Source organism: Oncorhynchus nerka, linkage group LG27, assembly GCF_034236695.1.
Source record: "Oncorhynchus nerka isolate Pitt River linkage group LG27, Oner_Uvic_2.0, whole genome shotgun sequence".
NCBI lineage: Eukaryota > Metazoa > Chordata > Actinopteri > Salmoniformes > Salmonidae > Oncorhynchus > Oncorhynchus nerka.
In genome coordinates this window covers 58,110,341-58,131,112 of record NC_088422.1, presented here as the reverse complement: position 1 = coordinate 58,131,112, position 20,772 = coordinate 58,110,341, and the positions used below count along the sequence as shown (strand labels likewise).

General features: G+C 45.2%; 1 protein-coding gene across 9 annotated transcripts in view; it reads right to left on the bottom strand.

Annotated features, from left to right (window-relative positions):
* The window catches only part of LOC115112042 (kinesin-like protein KIFC3), a 77,972-nt gene that overhangs the window by 2,141 nt on the left and 55,059 nt on the right, over positions 1 to 20,772 (bottom strand). For 3 of the 9 annotated variants that reach the window (XM_029638705.2, XM_029638700.2, XM_029638706.2), the window contains exons 2-21: positions 17,952 to 18,072; positions 16,083 to 16,234; positions 14,977 to 15,012; positions 11,162 to 11,327; positions 10,649 to 10,818; positions 10,043 to 10,186; positions 9,582 to 9,863; positions 9,117 to 9,290; positions 8,673 to 8,759; positions 7,923 to 8,070; positions 7,446 to 7,688; positions 4,848 to 5,023; positions 4,471 to 4,575; positions 4,209 to 4,339; positions 3,343 to 3,466; positions 2,693 to 2,822; positions 2,374 to 2,603; positions 2,090 to 2,236; positions 480 to 606; positions 78 to 124 (exon numbers count right to left, since the gene is read on the bottom strand). In XM_029638705.2, the coding sequence (XP_029494565.2) occupies positions 78 to 124; positions 480 to 606; positions 2,090 to 2,236; positions 2,374 to 2,603; positions 2,693 to 2,822; positions 3,343 to 3,466; positions 4,209 to 4,339; positions 4,471 to 4,575; positions 4,848 to 5,023; positions 7,446 to 7,688; positions 7,923 to 8,070; positions 8,673 to 8,759; positions 9,117 to 9,290; positions 9,582 to 9,863; positions 10,043 to 10,186; positions 10,649 to 10,818; positions 11,162 to 11,327; positions 14,977 to 15,012; positions 16,083 to 16,234; positions 17,952 to 18,033 (2,901 nt within the window). In that variant the 5' untranslated portion in view covers positions 18,034 to 18,072. Of the gene's footprint in view, positions 1 to 77; positions 125 to 479; positions 607 to 2,089; positions 2,237 to 2,373; positions 2,604 to 2,692; positions 2,823 to 3,342; positions 3,467 to 4,208; positions 4,340 to 4,470; positions 4,576 to 4,847; positions 5,024 to 7,445; positions 7,689 to 7,922; positions 8,071 to 8,672; positions 8,760 to 9,116; positions 9,291 to 9,581; positions 9,864 to 10,042; positions 10,187 to 10,648; positions 10,819 to 11,161; positions 11,328 to 14,976; positions 15,013 to 16,082; positions 16,235 to 17,571; positions 17,824 to 17,951; positions 18,073 to 20,772 lie in introns of those variants that run through there. The other 6 variants (XM_029638708.2, XM_029638707.2, XM_029638701.2 and 3 more) reach the window with 6 other exon arrangements.

Here is a 20,772-nt window from a genome sequence, read left to right as displayed (position 1 = left end):
GGTGGGCACTTGGCACCATGCCATGCTGAGCATTTACTTTTCATGCCAAGCGACCAATCAGCATAAACCCCACCTACCTGCCCACCGTCCCCCACCAATGGGATGGCTCTGCCTAACAGCCTGTCTGCAAACCAACCAATCAGACCAGAGGATCAGGACACAGGAGTGAACAGATTCACACCTCACTTGAGTTCATATTTTGTATCATCCCAATAATGGTGGCATAAGGTGGTGTGTGTGTGTACATGTTAGTGTTGTATATTGATGGGTCCCAGAGTTCTTGGTGACATAGGACATTTCAAGAGAGGCATGTGTACCTGTTGGGACTAAGGGAGGGAGGGAGGGATGTGTGTGCGTATGTATGTATGCATGTATGTATGCATGTATGCATGTATGTATGTATGCATGTATATGTATGTATGTATGTATGTATGTATATATATATATATGTGTATATATAGGTGTGTGTGTACATTTACCTGTAGAGAGCTGGGACTGAGACCTCCGTCGTGTGGTGGGTGTTTTGGAGGAGGCAGAGAGGGTGGAGCCGGCACTGCTGGCCCGAGAGATGGGGAGGGGCACGGGAGTCACCGGGGGAGAGTCCAGCTGCAGAAAGGTCAAAGTTCAATTATAGAAATATCAATACCAAAGTTCAAGATCCCCATTCAACCCCATTCCGCTAAGGATCCTGTCTGTCTAACTGGATTACGATTGTTTCTCTGCTTTGGTTTTGCTCTCATCCGACTGAAACTTAATTCGATTTTAGATTGATTGTCTGTGGCCAAGTTAACCTCCCATTTCATGTAAGAAAGTCATGACTATGATGCTTTTAGGGAAAGAGGATCATTTACATGTGAGCTTGACCAGTTCCAGTCCCCTTGCTTAGTGGGTTCGGGGTACTCCCCGGGATAATTTGTATGTAGTAGGACTGAAGCTCAGTTCTGGTGACATTTTAATGAAAATAAAATTATGCCGACACCTGACATTACCATGTTTTGACCACTAGATGGTGTCAGAACAATCTGAGATGGTGGGTGTCATGGCTTGCTGAAATGAAAGGACCCTGCTGCAAGCTTGCGAGTTCCACTTTCTACTTAGGTGTAAACACTTCTCGAACCCAGACTGGATGCATCTATTATGCATTTGAGTGCAGGCTCTGTCTGGCATTAACTCAGGGAGTTTTCATCTGATGAAAGCAGTGTGTTTGAATGGTAATCTGTTGAAAGTGTCTCCTAAATTAACAAAGTGCATAACTAATCATAACTAAGTGGTCATCAGGAATGGTCCATTAATAGAGACCATTTTCATCACATTTCCTGAATGTGTAAAATCTCTGCACCATTTAGTGGTTAGAACCTGGTAATATGAAGATGTAGAATGGGACATAAACCTAAAAGCTTAAATGACTAATTTCTCTGAACCGGGGGGGAAATCACCAAATTCACTGAGAATAAATTACATAGGATGAATAAACAATACACGAGCCACAGCTCAATACTACTTGTCAAACAAAGACTTGATACTGTATACTCATTGTTGGGTTGGGATTGGGCGTTGGGTGGCTTTTGGCCATTTCTTTGGATTCCTCATACTCATTGTTAGAAAAAGAGTTTGGTCTAAATCGGATGTTGGGTACTATATTTATTCAATATTATAAGAATCCTAAAAATGTATACAGCCAATTTGGGTGCAATCAATTAACTTAATTTTTCAGATTTCAATTGATATTTCAACAAAATAATGTTGCAGAAATGCTACTCTTATCTGTTTCTAACAGAAACAATTTCAGAACAATCAGATGGTGGGGTGTCATGACTTGATCAAATAAAATCAAACTACCCAGAGGCTTTTTGGAGATAACCTTTTCAAACATCCTGAGCCTACTAGATCTTCTTTGCAAGACAGTGGGTTTCCTGACCTGGATCATTAAGGGCAGAGGGAAAGAATGAAACCTGATGCCCCAGATTTGGCTCAGTGATCTGGGGAAGGTTTGACGTAAGGCCTGGGCTGACCTAGCACGTGTGTGAGATTTCATGTGTGAGTGCGTCCCTCACTCTCTCCAGGGTGCGTGTGTGTGTGTGTAGGTTACCTCCACACTGTCGTGGGTGGGCGAGGAGGAGGTGGAGGAATTCTCCCACTGTCTCCTGGTGGCATTGCCCAGCTCGATGGTCCGTACCCGCTGGGCAAACTTCAGAGAGCACACAGACTCACTCATGTTACTGACCAGGGGAGACACCTAGAGAAAATACCTTCTGATATTAGCCTGAAGTCCAACATTGACAGCTTCAAGCATTGATCGTTTTATCATAGGCTAATATCCAATTTTGAAACCCCTTACCACCCACCCCTCTCCCTCCTCTACCCCTCTCTCACCTGCACCATCATCAGGGTCTTGCTGTCCCCGCTCAGTGAGTCAGACAGCAGGTAGGTGAGCCGGGAGTTCCTAAAGGGCACGTGGGAGTGTCGGCTCCGTAGCGCATTGATGACATCACCAAGGGCCGACAGGGACTTGTTGATGCACTGGGCCTCTCGCAGACGGCTGCCCTCTGCCCCAGATTTAGCAATCCGCTCTGAGCCAGCCAGGTCAACCAGGTTCAGCTTACCTAGTAGAGGGTGTACAGAGATAACATCCTGAATTAGTGTGTGTCTGTCTGCCTGTGTACCTTGTCCGGTACAGGAATTGTGTATGTACCTTGCGTGCGGTGCCCGGTGGAGGTGTTGACGCCTGCTACGGTGATGATGAGGAGGGCGTGAGAGCGGGAGCTGTGTTCGTTCAGATTGGTGCAGGCTGTGGCCCTGTTCATGTGACCCAGCTCAAACACCTACACAGAGGGCACAGGCCAGGGGTTAGAGGTCAAAGGTCATTGGAAGTGAATAACTGCTCCTTCATCCGCACAGGCACATGGCAGAACACACACAGGACCAGATTTAAATCATTAACACACAAACTAATCTGTAGACTACAGACAAATCCAGGCTTTGGCACATTCCACTTGTTCAGGGAACACAAGAGCTCTGACAGACATTTCAGGATGAGAAAACAAGAGCTCAGTCTCAGGCCTGAAGAACCGTGGGAGCCATCTTATTAACTGACACATGATTGTAAAACAACGCCCAAGTTCATCTTACTCGAAACCTCTATTTAATTGGAAAACAGTACTGAAGGAAATGTATTGCTTTAGGGTTTCGTTAAGGAATACCATTTGGCACTTTGTGATTGGTAAGTAACATATAAACAAAATGTGATTCATTGATTGCAGATCAGAGCACAAAGCTACCTCACTAGCCCAACGTCCTGTGGCAGGCATAGTATAAATGGCAGTAGTAGAATGGTGGCCTCACCCTGTTGATGTCCTCAGGGCTCTGTACAGTGAACTCCGTGAGGCCTGGCACATAGAGCTGACCGCTACCGTCCGGGTTCATCTTGATGTCCAGCTTCTCACCCTGGATGTCCCCCAAAAGGTTCCTACAGGAAACAGTAACACACGGTCACAAAGATGGTTCCCACTCAAATAAAAAAACGGTCTTAAAATGATACCCATACGGCACTACTTCAGGTGTATGGTGTCATCTCCTATGATATCCCCCAACAACATTCGGCAGACAGAGAGATAGATGGATAACTAGATAGCTCAAATTAACAAAAGCGATCTATGTATCCATCAAGATAATCTGTAGCCAACTCTCCAAAAACGGCTTCTCTCATGTGTTGTGACATTCCACCCCTCCAATTCTCTTCTCGTGGCGAGTTCTGCTGTCACGCTTTGGCAGAAAGGACACACAGATGTTCAGAGATGACAAAATAGAGAGACGGTGAGATAGACAGAGGAAGGAGATAGAGGGAGAAAAAGAGGGAGGAAGGGAATAGAGGGAGGGTGGAGAGGAGCTCGTGTACAACAGATGAACCAAGGACGTTAAATATAATCCACTCTTATATAACTGCTGGCCCCATGCACTCAAATTGCTTACACAGATGCACACAGCAACTGTGTCAAAGACAGCTTAGGTCTAAATCACAATGATTTCAGCCTTGATCAAAAAAAGAAGCCTTCTCATAAAGGTACGTATTGTAACTACGTGACCCCTTTGCTTCCCCTCTGTCATTGTGTAACCTCTGAGGCAAGGCCGCCCCTGCACTCAAATCCAAACCTACTCACCCTGTCTGACCTTATACTGATGCGTGTGTGTGCGTGTGTGTGTCCTCTCACCGTAGGGTCTCGTTGTAGATCTCCACCATGCTAACAGTGATCTTGAAGTCCCAGTCGGGCGCTTTCTCAGTCACCTCAGAGAACAGCAGTCTGAGAGCCCTTTGGTTAATGCCCGGGTCCTTGGCCACACCCTAAAGAAAAAAGGACAGACAAGACATTTGCTATTAACAACCACTACAACACATCTCTTCATTTATCTCCTGTGGTATGAGAGAGAAGGAGAGAGAGTGAAAGTAAGTGTGTGTGTATTAGCAGCGAATACCTCCATGGTGTAGGTCTTTCCTGAGCCCGTCTGTCCGTAGGCGAAGATGCACACGTTAAAGCCATCAATACAGGACGTCACCAGGGACTGGACCTCCTGGAACACCTGGTTAGCCAATCAGAGAGGGACCGTTAGGATGACAGGCGTTGTGATTGGTGACAGTAAACCATTAGAATATATAGAGACAGCAACATCCTTTTGGTATATCTCAACTTAAAAAAAGGGGCTTCCTCTCATGTCATTTCCTTCATCTGTGCTGATGAGAAACGTCTTATGTTGCTTTTACCTGTGGTTACGTTTTCAGATGAGTAAAGACGAAGGCAAGGAAGCCACTTCAGACTATTGAGATGTACTCCAAGTCATGATGTTTTACTGACCTCTTCCTGTGTGGCCTGAGGGTGGAACACCTTGTCCAGTTCAAAGGTCATCAGTTTGACCTTGTTGGAAAGATAGAGAAGGGCATCGTCGTCTGGGTCAAAGCTGACCATGTTTTCGGCAGAATCATGCTCCCCCCGGCACACCGGCCGCACCCGACAGAACACCCTGATGTTACCTGGAAGTGAAGGCAGAGGAGAGAGGCATTACAATACTGTTTAGGGACAACACATTAAAAGATCCACTGCTTTTGAACAGAATTGATCTGTTATATACTCAGATGCACCTGTGGAATCAAATCAAGCTTTGTCACATGCACCGAATACAACCTTACTGTGAAATGCTTACTTACAAGCCCTTAACCAACAGTGCAGAACAAGAAGAGTTAAGACATTTTTTACCAAATAAACTAAAGTAAAAAATGAAATAAAAAGTAACACTAAAATAACAATAACGAGACTATATACAGGGGGTACCGGTACCGAGTCAATGTGCTGGGGTACAGTCTGGGGTTAGTCGAGGTAATTTGTACATGTAGGTAGGGGTAAACTGCCTATGCATAGATAATAAACAGTGAGTAGCACCAGTGTAAAATCAAATGGGTGGGGGTGTCAATGTAAATAGTCCGGGTGGCCATTTGATTAATTGTTCAGCAGTCTTATGGCTTGGGGGTAGAAGCTGTTAAGCCTTTTGGTCCGAGACTTGGTGCTCCAGTACCGCTTGCCGTGCGGTAGAGAGAACAGTCTATGACTTGGGTGATGGGAGTCTAACAATTTTTTGGTCTTTCCTCTGACACTGCCTATTATATAGGTCCTGGTTGGCAGGAAGCTTGGCCCCAGTGATGTACTGGGCCTACCCACTACCTTCTGTAGAGCCTTACGGTCAGATGCCGAGCAGTTGCCATGCCAGGCAGTGATGCAACCGGTCAGGATGCTCTCGATGGTGCAGCTGTAGAACCTTTTGAGGATCTGAGTACCCATGTCACATCTTTTCAGTCTCCTGAGGGGGAATAGGTTTTGTCGTGTTCTCTTCACGACTGTCTTGTTGTGCTTGGACCATGTTAGTTTGTTGGTGATGTGGATGCCAAGGAACTTGAAGCTCTCGACCACTCCACTACAGCCCTGTCGATGAGAATGGGGGGAGTGCTCGGTGCTCCTTTTCCTGTAGTCCACAATCATCTCCTTTGTCTTGATCACGTTGATGGAGAGGTTGTTGTCCTTGCACCACATGGCCAGGTCTCTGACCTCCTCCCTATAGGCTGTATCGTCGTTGTCAGTGATCAGGCCTACCACTGTTGTGTCATCGGCAAACTTAATGATGATGTTGGAGTCATGCCTGGCCGCGCAGTCATGAGCGAACAGGGAGTACAGGAGGGGACTGAGCATGCACCCGAGTGACCCCCGTGTTGAGGATCAGCGTGGCGGATGTGTTGTTACCTACCTTTACCACCTGGGGGAGGCCCGTCAGGAATTCCAGGATCCAGTTGCAGAGGGAGGCGTTTAGTCCCAGGGTCCTTAGCACAGTGATGAGCTTTGAGGGCACTATGGTGATGAACGCTGAACTGTAGTCAATGAATAGCATTCTCACATAGGTGTACCTTTTGTCCAGGTGTGAAAGTGCCATGTGGAGTGCAATAGAGATTGCATCATCTGTGGATCTGTTGGGGCGGTATGCGCAAATTGGTGTGGGTCTAGGGTTTCTGGGATAATGGTGTTGTGAGCCATGACCAGCCTTTCAAAGCACTTCATGGCTACAGATGTGAGTGCTACGGGTCAGTAGCCATTTAGGCAGGTTACCTTAGTGTTCTTGGGCACAGGGACTATGGTGGTTTGCTTGAAACATGTAGGTATTACAGACTCAGTCAAGAAGAGGTTGAAAATGTCAGTGAACACACTTGCCAGTTGGTCAGCGCATGCTCGGAGTACCCGTCATGGTAATCCATCTGGCCCAGCAGCTTTGTGAATGTTGACCTGTTTAAAGGTCTTGCTCACATCGGCTACGGAGAGCGTGATCACAGTCGTCCAGAACAGCTGGTGCTCTCATGTATGCTTCAGTGTTGCTTTCCTTGAAGCGAGCATAAAAAGGCATTTAGCTCGTCTGGTAGGTTCGCGTCACTGGGCAGCTCGTGGCTGGGTTTCCCTTTGTAGTCCGCAGTCTTCAAGCCTTGCCATATCCGATGAGCCTCACAACCGATGTAGTAGGATTCAATCTTCATCCTGTATTGAGGCTTTGCCTATTTGATGGTTCGTCTGAGGGCGTAGCGGGATTTCTAATAAGTGTCCGGATTGGTGTCCCGCTAATTGAAAGCGGCAGCTCTAGCCTTTAGCTCGATGTGGATGTTGCCTGTAATCCATGGCTTCTGGTTGGGATATGTACGTACGGTCACTGTGGGGAGCGTCAATGCACTTACTGATAAAGCCGATGACTGAGATGGTATACACCTCAACGCCATTGGATGAATCTCGGAACACATTCCAGTCTGTGCTAGCAAAACTAGTGAATCTACTGGATGTACACACTATACACTAGCTAGTATGAACGGCTGATATCACACACACACACACACACACCTCTCAGAATGCACGGTCAAGGGCTCGTACCTTTGATGCGCACCAACTCATTGTGACACTTCTTCCTCAGGTTCATCTCTCTCTTGTACTTCCTCAGCAGCTCTTGGTTGGCACTGCTCACCTCGCCTATCACCTTGCAGATCTCCTGCTTGGCCTCGGTGATGGCCTTCTCCAGCATGAAGGGGAAGTCCTGAACCTGTCTCTTCAGACAGTTGTAGTCACAGGTGAGAGTACGCAGGGCTGGCTGCAGGGTCAACAGGTTCATACGCACCCCTGGGGACAGGGAGGGACACGCACACATTTTGTTACATCAGTGAATAACGACAGAAAACAGAGCACACAAACATTCCTGGGTAATATTCATTAGGAAGGACAGCAAAATTGAATAAAACCTGAAGTGAAAAATGTTTCGCAGTGTGCCCTAATGAATACTGCCCGAGACTACAATGTGCATACGCGCAAATGCAAAAAGTACATAAACATAAAAGTCCTAAACTTTCGGCTTACCTGCCAGGTTCTCATGCACGGCCTTCATCTCGCTTTCGGCCCTGATGAAGGCCTCCTCTATCACCCTGTTCTTCTCCTCCTCCAGGTTCTGCATTTCAGCCTCTAACTGGCCCTGGGCCCGCTCCATCTCCCCCTCGTACACCAGGATCTACAGGGGACAAAGAGAGAGAGGTTAGAGAGGGTTGGACATGGGGATTGGAGTAGGTCTTGGGACAGTACCAGCACACCATACTGGTCTAGGTGGGGACTGGAGCGTGTTTGGTGGTCTACCTGGAGTTAAGAGCTAAAAATCTAGCATAAAAGCTTAACACAGCACTGGAACTCAGATCTAATAGCTACCAGGGCATTTGAACTAAAGGCTTCAAATGCCCCTTAACATCTTTGTTAAGATCTGAAGCCTATAACTAACCCATGGAGGTAATTAAAAGTTAGCTCCCAGCAAAACTATTGGGTTTGCTTCTTCTCAGCTACAGGATATATTAATGGGTTCACAATGGGTTGTGAACCATCATTACAGCTAAAAGCTCATCCAAAACCACACACTGCACCCCCAATGCAAGACTGGAGGTCCCTCAGAGATTTAGGGTACAGTTTATGCATGTCACTACAGCACACAGGTTTTTGGTAGGGGTTGAAACCACACAGATGGGCAGAGTTTGGGGAGCAGGGTACCTGAGACACAGGAAGTGATGTAGTGAGAAAACAGGAAGCACTATGAGGGGCCTAATGTGCCTATCAAAGGGGGCCAACCTTAGACAACCTGTAAATGACCGCGCCATTGCCCCTTCCGACGGCCTTGGAGAGCAGGCCGCAGATACGGCCACGGTCCGAACGCAGCTGGAACCAAACGTAAGCGAAGAGAGAGGGGTTAACACGGCCTATGCCACTACAGGGGAGGGGAGGGGATTGGACGAGGGTTGAACCATTCACCTCTACTGGGAGGGAAGGGTGTTTTTGTGAAGGACCGTACCGCCACAATCTACTACAAGGGGGGTGAGTTGGATTGTACCAATGCTGGTACCAGGGGGAGGAACGAGGAAAACTTCAGAAATAACAAAGACCAACTGGTTAAGGAGCCAATGGGATTAGGAAGGGGCACAGAGGGTTATGCGTGTGTGACAGTAGTATGTGTGTGTTGTTAGATGGTTGTGTGTGTGCGCGTCTGTGTACATGTGCATCTCCTTATGTGTGTACCTGAGCTCGGAGCTGGGTGCTGGTCCTCTGGGAATCGTGCAACTGTGTCTCCAGTTCTCGGAGCAGCTGTCTCTGCAGTGATAGCTGCTCCTGCAGGGCGACGCTCTTGGCCTGGGCCTCGGCTACGGCCTGCTGAGACTCTGACGACTCCACCTCCACTATCTCAGTCACATACTGGACGGAGAGAGAATAGAGAGAGCGAGATAGGGTAGGAGAAGAGAGAGAGAAAGGTGGGGAGCAGGAGAGCGAGATTGATATCTTAAGATCCTCAGGGAACACAATTCAGCAGCAAATGCTCTCGTAACATCCCAGTCATTCACATAACTCAAAAACATTGGATAGGTGGTAAGCTACCAACATATAACGTACCCATCCTATCATTTCAGATCTATGAGGGACCATTAAGTAACATAGGAGCTAGCAAGGGGTTGTTTTTGAAATGGGACAGTTTTTTAGATTCCTCACCTTGACCTGATGGGGCCGGGTGGCCTGTCTGGCCAGCTCCTCCTCACAATCTCTGAGCCGCACACTCAGCTGCTGCTCCACCTCCCCCTGCTGACACTTAGACTCCTCCAGTTGCCTCTGCATCTCCCCCGCGTGGCGCTTAGACTCCTCCAGCTGTCGGCTGAGCGTCTCCACCCTGCTGGCCTTCTCCAGGACCTGCTGCTCCAATTCAGCCAGCCTCTTCTGCCTCGGTCTGGCCTGGCTCTCCCAGCGAGACACCGCTTCACGCAGGGCCTCCGCATCCTATACAACACATAATCCACCACACATGCTTATAACACAGCCTCTTCTCGCTCTTTTAACGAGATACCTTTCCAAACAGGGCTTCCGTATCCTACACACACAGAGCTATAATAGACACATAAAAACATGTTTTTTTACAGCCTCTACCCTCACTTGATTTGCCCATGCCACACCCATACCTGGCTGTGGGGGCAGTCAGTGGTTGTACAGGCCGGTGGAGGAGGCTCCTGGAGCAGTGAGGTCTTGCATGCCTTCAGCTCCTGCTTCAGCCGCTCGTTCTCGACCACCAGCAGCTCCAGGTGCTTCTCCAGGTCGGTCGCCCCCTACAGGACAGAAGGAACAGGCACATGTCAGTATCACACTCACAAAGGCACCACAGAGGGATATCAATATACACAGGAAGGAATTAACACACATTCACACACACAGCAATGCACAAGCACTTTTCCCTCTGACTATTGTTCATTATCTGCCCCCCGGACACAAACATCAGGAGACAGTGAAACAAAAGAACACATTCACGTACATAACATTGCAATTGCCCCCTCTCCCTCACCTCCCCCTCTTACACACACTCACTCACATGCAACACCTTAGAATGCCTGTGAAGCAGAAGTGTGTCACGGTGCAATCTTACACCTGAAAGTAAAGGTGCCAGTTATCTTGAGCTTGTCTTTCCCAAGCTTCCCAAGAATGTAGGCCAGCTGGGATCTGCCCTCATTCTCCCTTTAGTTTCCTCCTCACCAGTCTTTCTCCTCCCATTTCCCTCTCTCTATTCTACTCACCAGCTCCGAGCGCAGTCTCTCCACCTCCTGGTTCTGGTCTAGTAGCTTCTCCTCCAGCTCCCCCACCTGTGTGCGCAGCGCTGCGATGAGCTGCTCTCCTTCCTGAATGAGACGGTTGCTGTGCTGCTGATGCTCCTGTGGCTCACCCAGCCTCTGCACTGCCCAAACACCTGCAACACACACACAGACAGTGATAACACATTATATACACGCACCCACAGAATTTAAAAGCAGACACACACGCCATCCAGCCCCACAGTGTTGGATAATGCGTGTTGACAGTCGGTCACAGCCGTGACACACAGCTCTCTTCTTGCTGACAGGCTGGTTTGTGTCAGCATTGTGAACACCGTCCTGACAAGACACAACCCATTCGGAGTCATTCACTTCACAGTAATTACTGCCGTATCAGTCACGACTCACAGTCCTGTTTTTACATCTGCAGTTCTCCTTCCTAAATACTCTATTACGGTTCTTCTCCCTCCTCCATCCATCTCCCCATTCCTCTCTCACCGTTTGGCAGGGCTGTGTGCAGCTCCTCTTGTAGAGTGTGTATGACGTTAGTCTTCTCCTGCGGACTCTGTTCGTGACTCTGCTGCAGTCTCTGCAGCTGCAGACACCGGGAAGCTTCCTCGCGTCGCAGACGCGCCTGGAACTCGCACACTTTCTCCTGCAGTGTCTAGACACATGCACATGGCAAAGGTCACAGGTTAGAAGCTAGACAGGTCGTTAATAGCGTCACATTTCCAAGGGAACAAGGATGGTGTCAAGGAGGATTGGTCAGTTTATAACTACATCCACGTTCACAGGTCTGATCAAAACTGAGCCATCCAGTCAGTCTATATGTATATGTAAAATAAATTTGAATTCAATCACTTTTTGATCCATTTTGATTTAAGCAACATTTATTATACATGTTTGCCCGTGGAAGAAGCGGTCAAAAAGGGACTTTTTGGACCTGAATGCCAAAACATTCAGGAGATAAAGGTGCTCTATGTTGACCAATTTTTCATACCCCACCATGAGACATCCATGTCTTCATCACTGGAATAATTTAAAAGCTTATTAACAGTGTTGTCAAACTATTATTTCTTGAAAATATATACATTTAAAACATTTTCTTTTTTAAACCTTTTTCAAAAAAAAGTTTTTGCATTTTTAGATCGACTTGAAAAAAAAAAAAAAGGTAAAGAAATTACAATTTGTATTAAAAACAAAAAAATATTTTTCCCCCCAGAAATATTAAGTTTGACAACCCTGTTTGCAAGCTTATAAATTATATAAATCTCAACCGGTTATCTTATTTTCCAGTGATGAAGACATGGATGTCTCATGGTATGGTGGGGTATGCATGGTATGGTGGGGTAACTATGAGCACCTTTATCTCTTGAATGTTTTGGCGTTCAGGTCCAAAAAGTCACTTTCTGAGCACTTCTACAACAGTAGATTTCATTCAAATCAAAAGGGGTGCTGTCAAATAGTGATTGAATTCAAATGGATATACCCCTACACCAGTGGTTCAAACATCTCCTCTGGGACCCCAAGATATTTCACATTTTTTTATATAGCCCTGAACTGCACTCACCTGCCAGTTTATTAAGTACACCACCCAGTTTACGAAAATGGATCGCTCCCACAGACAGTGAGTCACGTGGCTGTGACTTGCTATATAAAGCAGCAAGACAGGCCTCCAGTTACTGCTCGATTGAACATTAGAATGAGAAAAACGAGTGACCTAAGCGCTTGGAGTGTGGTATGATTATCGGTCCCAGGCTCGCCGGATCCAGTATCTCAGAAAAAATGGCCGTCGAAAAACATCCAGTCAGCGACAGTCATGTGGGCGAAAACAGCTCGTTGATGAGAGAAGTCGGAGGACAATGGCAAGAATCGTGCAAGCTAACAGACGGGCCCACAGACAGACAAATAACTGTGCAGTACAACTGTGGTGTGCAGAACGGCATCTCGGGAACACACAACTCGTCAATCCTTGTCACGGATGGGCTATTGCAGCAGACGACCACACCGGGTTCCACGACTATCCAATAAAAACAAGAACCGGCTCCAGTGGGCATGTGATCACCAACACTGGACAATTGAGTAGCGGAAAAACAGCGCCTGGTCCAACGAATCCCAGTTCCTGTTGTGTCATGCTGATGGCAGATTCGTAGGCAGCACGAGTCCATGGACCCATCCTGCCTGGTGGCAGTGGTGTGGTGAATGTCTTCCTGGCACACGTTAGGTCCCTTGATACCAATTGTGTAACAATTGAACGCCACAATTTGAACATTGTTGCTGACCAAACCCAATATAGGATCTTTGGGATGAGATGGCATGGGACGTTCACAGCATGACTGTACCTCTGTCCAATCTGCAGCAGCTGTGTGATACCATCCCTGGAGAACATTTGACACCTTGTAGAATCCATGCCCTGAAGAATTCAGGCTGTTCTGGAGGCAAAGGTTGGTCTGACACGGTACTAGATGGGTGTACCTAATAAAATGACCGGTGTAATTCACCTAATCAAGGGTTTGATGATTAATTGAAGATTACAATTAGGTGTACTAGTTCTGGAATAGATCAAATACATGGAACTGCATGGGGTCCCAGAGAAGAGGTTTGAAAACCACTGGTCTATACAACTAGACTCGGATGCAGAGATTAAACTGCTATTCTACCACCTACAGCCATACAAATCAGACTTAAGAAACTACTACATACAGAGACTAGAGGTCGACCGATTAATCGGAATGGCCAATTAATTAGGGCAGATTTCAAGTTCTCATAACAATCGGAAATCTGTATTTTTGGGCACCGATTTTGTTTTGTTAAACCTTTATTTAACTAGGCAAGTCAGTTAAAAACACATTCTTATTTTCAATGACAGCCTAGGAACGTTCCGCCTCGTTCAGGGACAGAACGACAGATTTTTACCTTGTCAGCTCGGGGGTCCAATCTTACAACCTTTCAGTTAACTAGTCCAAAGCTCTAACCACCTGATTACATTGCACTCCACGAGGAGCCTGCCTGTTACGCGAATGCAGTAAGCCAAGGTAAATTGCTAGCTAGCATTAAACTTATTTTATAAAAAAACATTGTTGCACCAATGTGTACTTAACCATAAACATCAATGCCTTTCTTAAAATCAAAACACAAGTATATATTTTTAAACCTGCATATTTAGCTAAAAGAAATCCAGGTTAGCAGGCAATATTAACCAGGTGAAATTGTGTCACCTCTTGCGTTCATTGCACACAGAGTCCGGGTAACCGTTTGGGCCACCTGGCTCTTTGCAAACTAAATTGCCAGAATGTTACGTAATTATGACATAACATTGAAGGTTGTGCAATATAACAGGAATATTTAGACTCATGGATGCCACCCTTTGGATAAAATACAGAACGGAATAAACGTTTTGTTTTCGAGGTGATCGTTTCCGGATTTGACCTAAGGCTCGTATTTCTGTGTGTTTATTATAGTTAAGTCTATGATTTGATATTTGATAGAGCAGTCTGACTGAGGGGTGGTAGGCAGCAGCAGGCTCGTAATAGTCAAAGGTATATGGTTTAGAGAGAAATAGTCAACACGTTATAATTCCTGTAATAACTTGCGGCTGAACTTGAAAGGGGTTCCTTCGTTATTTTACTGTTCATGTCTTCCATAGAGAATGTCTTGATCTACTTTAAATAAGGTCTGTGTTTTGTGCAGGCTTAAACCGCCTCTGCGTTTTGATACCCGTGTAAATCTCACTAGGATAAGGTAATATTTTCATAAATCCACTCTACAAAAAAATTATCTTCGCTTATATTTAGCCAATATTGATCAGAGTTACCTTGTCCTATGGATATCTACACAGTTATAAAATTGGCAAGGTGGTGTAAGCCTACACGAAACACAGACCTTATTTTAAGTTAAGTGAATCTAAAAATCTAAAAATATCCTATGGAATAAATGATTTTGCTAGAAGGTGTCATAGCAATTATGACTCGCACTTTGGTAGTCAATTCTTACCATGCCCATTATTAAAATAGGATTTCCTGCATATAGAAATTACAGTTTGTTTTCAACATTCATCATTCATGTTATTTGAGACTAAATATCTATATACATCTATATATATAAACTTTGTTTTTATATATATATTTTTTTACATTTTATTTTAAAATCGGCCAATTAATCGGTAGCGGCTTTTTTTGGTCCTCCAATAATCAGTATCGGCGTTGAAAAATCATAATCGGTCGACCTCTAACAGAGACACGCAGAGACAGAAAGAGCGACAGAGAGCGAGACAGATCTAACTAGACTGTAGAGAGAGCGAATAAGGACATTACATAGGCAGATGTCCAGGAACAGGACCAGGTGACCTTCTGTGGATGAAAGCGGGATGTGGGAGAGGAGAGAGGGATGGGAAGATGTACAACAATGAAAGGAGTAGAGGAGTGGAGGAAGACAAAAGCGAAATGGCCGATGAGGTGAAGGAGAAACAGCACAATGAATGGAATATGGAAGAAATGCAATGATTTGTTGAAGAGACAGACTGCTTTTTGCACAAGTTCCGCGCGTGTCCAGTTAAAAGCCACGCGTCAAAAGGCAACGGACAGCACAGTCATCTTTAATCTGCCAGACCTGTCGCTATGAGGCGCCAATGTAATTTTATGAGGTGCTGATGTGAGCTTTATGACTCAGCACTGGGGTTGTCAACTGTCATAGGGGCAGATTAGGATGCTTGTCATGAGGCGTTGGGTAGAACAGTGCAGAATACCCACACCTGAGGGATCTACTACAAATCAAGATCAATGACTTAGCCAGCTAACTTGGCTAAATATTCTGAGTTAACTTTTTATCGTACAGAAAAATAAGCTTGAAGTAGGCATGTCTGATTGACCCAACAGCCAAAAACATATTAGTTTATCTTTCCTAATGAACCAGAAAATCAGTACTTATTTATGGTTGTTTATCCAAGTTAGCTGGCTAACTCATTGATCCTGCTTTGTAGTAGACCCCTCTGTGCTGTGTTCAGTGGGGCACAACATTGTGGAACATTCTGATGGAAATATACTTTGTAGAACAGACAACAGGTGTGTTGTTGTAACAGTGTGTGCTCTACCCTGTGTTTTTCCTAAGGCAGACAAAGTAACACAATCCCAAACACACATGAAATGAAACTACAAGAGGGATACTATGCAGACACAGGATTCTCTGTTCTGCAGAGTACATACAGAGTAACAGGATAACGACAGCTAGGCTGTGTGTGTGTATTAGGCTGGTCTGTGTTAGAAGCCCATTAAAACCTGATCGATAAATCGACTGAGTCTCACTCCCCAGGGCTCTTACTGACCTGAACCCCCCCCCTCTTTTGGAAAAAGACCCACTAAAATGAACGATATGCTAGCCACATTGACCTAGTTAGTGTGTGTGTGTGTGCGCGCCATCTCACCTGTATGAGTAGCTGTTGGTCGTGGTTGTGCTGGCTGGTTTCTAATTGGTCAGTAGTGGTCAGAGCGGTGTGTTGTGGGAAAGCGGCTGCGGGTAGAGACAGGAAGGAGCAGTCCTCCTCACCATCACTCATCAAAAAGTCCACAGAGCTCGCTACGGACACACGGGAGGGACAAACAAAGTTTGGAAACACAAACATACACTGTAGACTCACAGTTAAACACAGTACACAAACAAGCAACAAACAAGCCTGAGCCTAATGGGTTGATTATGTTCTTACCCACTGTGGCAGAGCTGATCCTGTATTCACTTGAGTCAGAAAACAGTCTCTATACATCTTTGTCCCTCTACCCTTTTCCATCTTATCCCAATCTCTCATTCCCTCTCTCCACCTCCATTTATACATGTGAGAGGTAATTTTCTATGGCCCGCTCTTCTCCCCACTTACCTTTCTCCCCCCTCTCCTTCCACTAACCATTATCATCTCCTCTCCCCTCCCCTCCCCTCCGCCAAGAGCGATTCTAGGCCTCTCTCCCCTATTTTCCCTTCACAACCTTCCAAGGTTCGCACAGACAGTACCATGGAAACAAGCACAGCTAGATAAGCAGTGTGATAACACAGGCCCCAGCAGGTGATACATTAACTCCATACAGGCCTGTTCACCTGTGTGTATGCTTGTGTGTGTGTGCGTATGGGGGCCCAGTCTTATCAACCTGAGGACAATCACTGTACTACCGCACTGGGTCTATTCTACACACAATCAACCCTACAATATGAACCTGTATTGACACACACACACACACACACACACACACACACACACACAACGTTTATTTCCTAATACACACGTAAGAGCAATTTAACTGAACAAAGCGCCTTATACATACAATGGATCACAGACTAAGGCAAACACACACCAAGAAAAATACACTTATTCAGCGAAGTAGTGCTTAAAGTATCCCCCACACAGTCCACAAATACATTGTGTGTACACGCTGCGCAAATCAGTTTAACACAGGTTTACTCGTACCTCTGTAAGGCTGGGAAAAAACCCCAGCATGCATTCAGTAACTGATGACACAGCAGATTACGTCCCAACATCGGAGTCACACACGTACAGACAAACGTACGATACATACACACAACCTCACACACACACCATTAGGACACACATTGTTAAGTATTATACAACGGGACACGTTAACGCTACCATCCTCTCATTCTCTACCTTCTGCCCTCCGCTAGCAACATTGTCCCTTTCTCTCTGCCTCTTTCTTTCTCAATCACTCTCTTGCTTGCTTTTCTGCACTAGCACAGTCACAGTTCTGCGGCTCCATCGTCACCTTGAGCAGTCCTGCAAGAGCATTAACGCAGAGAAACGCACACCCACAGACCGCTGGACACACACATGGACACATACAATAGGTCCAGTGTTTGCACTCCTGGCCCCTGAACTGTGGCTGTAAGGGGATCAGCTTTAAGATCTGTACCTGCTAGACGCACTCCTTCAGCTGAGAGAGGTAGAGAAAGAGAGAGAAGCCTGGCACACACTCACTCCTCACCGCTTTTTCTCAGATAGCTGGCATACACTCCTCCTTTCCCCTCTCCAGTCAAATACAAGAATTCCTTCTCTTCTCCAGTATTTCCTGTTCCTCCCAGTTTCACTGAGAGGCACAGCTCATGGGAATCTGTCACACACTCCTCTCCTCTTAGTAAGAGTCCTGTCAGACAGGCAGCACACACCTCTCCCATTCCCTCCCTCCCTCTCTTTGTCATCCCAAAAATGCAGCCACACTGGTTTAGTCCCACCCCTGTGTCACAGAGGGACTTCCTTGCTGCCCAATGGGGTGGGCCTACAGAATCCACTTACCATCCAATGAGACGTCTTTCTTCCAGAGCTCCTGCAGACAGGGGGTGTGGCCAAGGTCCCAGGTCTTTCTTGTTCCGAACATGACCGCAGGGCTGAGCAGAGCACTGGGTCTCTGGACCGGCTAGAGAGAGACAGAATGAGATAGAGAGAAAAGAGCGAGAGAGAGAGAAAAAGACAGCTTGAGATGTAAATATATCTTTCTATTTTTGTCACTTAGCAGATGCTCTTATCCAAAGCGACTTACACTAGTGAGTGCATACATTTTTCATACTGATCCCCGGTGGGAATCGAACCCACAACCCCGGTGTTGCAAGCGTCATACATGGGATTACATACACAGCGTGAGAGAGAGACTAGGGCGATAGCTTGTGGTCAATATTCCCTTTGTTATAATTTCATTGCTATTATTGAGTTAATAGGTTCTTCTTTGGCAATATAAGATAACTTGTCACGCCAATAAAGCTCATTGAAAGTTCAGCAGTAGTGTCTGAAAGAGGAAAAAAAGACAGACAGTACGGTATTTGAGAGTGATTGGAGATAGGAGAAAGAGAGCATTTGTGTGTGCATCTGTTTACACAGCGGGCGGTGGGAACAGCCTTCAGAGTTCATGGTGAAACAGGAGAAATGAGAAAGAGATGGACAACATTCCTGCATGAGTGATAACCACATTCACAGCCAATACTGGCTTGTATTCATTAGTCAGACACCATTTACTCCAAACAGAAAAAACGTTCTGCAACTATTAGCCAATTTCAGGTAGGTCCCTCCCTATGTCATTTTGTTTGCTTCAGCTTGGTTCCTAGTGAATACATCCCTGGTAACCAGTTACCGGTTTACTACAGACACATGAATACTGACCAGGGACCGGTTTCCTGATAACGATGGAACTTAACTTTCCTATAAAATGGCCAAACAGCTCACATACGTTTCCCAAAACACCACGTAGGGAGAACTTTCAAAGTGTGTCGATACTGATAGGATTGAGAAAAAAAAATGCAGCACTGCTCTCAGATCAGCTTTCTCCATTCAAATCTTACCTTAACATTGGGAATTATTCCACAATACTGACAAAGGAACAGCTCCTAGAGAGATCACCTTCAGTGCCTTCGGAAATTATTCACACCCCTTGACCCCTTAAATTTGTTGTGTTACAGCCTGAATTTAAAATGGATTAAATGTACTGTTTTGTCACTAGCCTACACACTTACACACACACACTACTTCATAAAGTCAAAGTGGAATTATGTTTTTAGATTTTTTTTTTACAAATTAGTAAAGATTTTCCTAACAAGTCAAACTCACTGTGTGCAACACTTTTGAATGACTACCTGATCTCTGTACCCCACACATGCAAGGTCCCTCAGTCGAGCAGTGAATTTCAAAAAGATTCAACCACGAAGACCAGGGAGGTTTTCCAATGCCTTGCAAAGAAGGGAATCGATTGGTAAAGGAGTAAAAATCTTAAAAGCAGACATTGAGTAAGTTTACATACACACTATAATTCGATATTAAACTGCATGGCAGTAGGCAGATTATGCAATATTCATATAAACAACTTACTCTGCTGATCTTAAATTGGCGTGAGGTCAAAATCGAAGTAAGCATACGGCGATTACAATACCCGAGCAATCTTTATTTGGACATGTAAACACCTTATTTGGTTTTCCAGCAGTGTATTTGATCTGCGCACCTGCTTGCGCCAGCCGAGTGAGCCTCCCTCTTCAGTGTGACTGAAGTGTCTTCAGAACAACTGAATGTATGCGTTTTAAAAGTAGTTTTCACATATAAAATGTGTAGGTCCGAACTCCGAATCAAATATGCTTCCCAAAATGAACATGTTCGATGTAGTAGAAATTTCATTTTGATTGCCGATTTTATGCCATCCGGTAGCCTGATTTCTGATGTGTCAATGTAAACAGGATTATTAGGGAAATCTTTCTGGGAAATAATGTACACGTTTTATTTACACTATTATATTATCTGACAATCTAATTATTGTGTGCATATAACCACACTCATTGAATATATCTCTTTGAGCATGGTGAAGTTAATAATTACACTTTCTATGGTGTATCAATTCACCCAGGCACTACAAAAACACAGGCGTCCTTCCCAATCTGTTGCCGGAGAGGAAGGAAACCACTCAGGGATTTCACCATGAGGCCAATGGTGACTTTAAAAATGAGAGTTTAATGGCTGTGATCGAAAACTGAGGACGGATCAACAACATTCAGTGGTGGAAAAAGTACCCAATTGTCATACTTCAGTAAAAGTAAAGATACCTTAATAGAAAATGGCAAGTAAAAGTGAAAGTCACCCAGTAAAATACTTAAGTAAAAGTATTTGGTTTTAAATATGCTTAAGTATCAAAAGTAAACGTAATTGCTAAACTATACTTAAGTATTCAAATTCCTTACATTAAGCAAACTAGACGGCACACTTTTCATTTTTTTTTAAAGGAAAGCCAGGAACACACTAACACTCAGGCATCATTTACAAATGAAGCATGTGTGTTTAGTGAGTCTGCCAGATCAGAAGGGATGACCAGGGAATTGGACCATTTGGTGTATGAATTGGACCCTTTCCTGTTCTGCTAAGCATTCAAAATGTAACAAGTTATTTTGGGTGAAAGGGAAAATGGAGTAAAAGGTACATTATTTTCTTTAGGAATGTAGTGAAGTAAACGTTGTCAAAAATATAAATAGTAAAGTACAGAACATGCATCAAGTTTACAACAAGGCACTAAAGTAAAACTGCAAAAAATGTGGCAAAGCAATTCACTTTTTGTCCTGAATACAAAGCGTTATTGAAATTTGCCCCA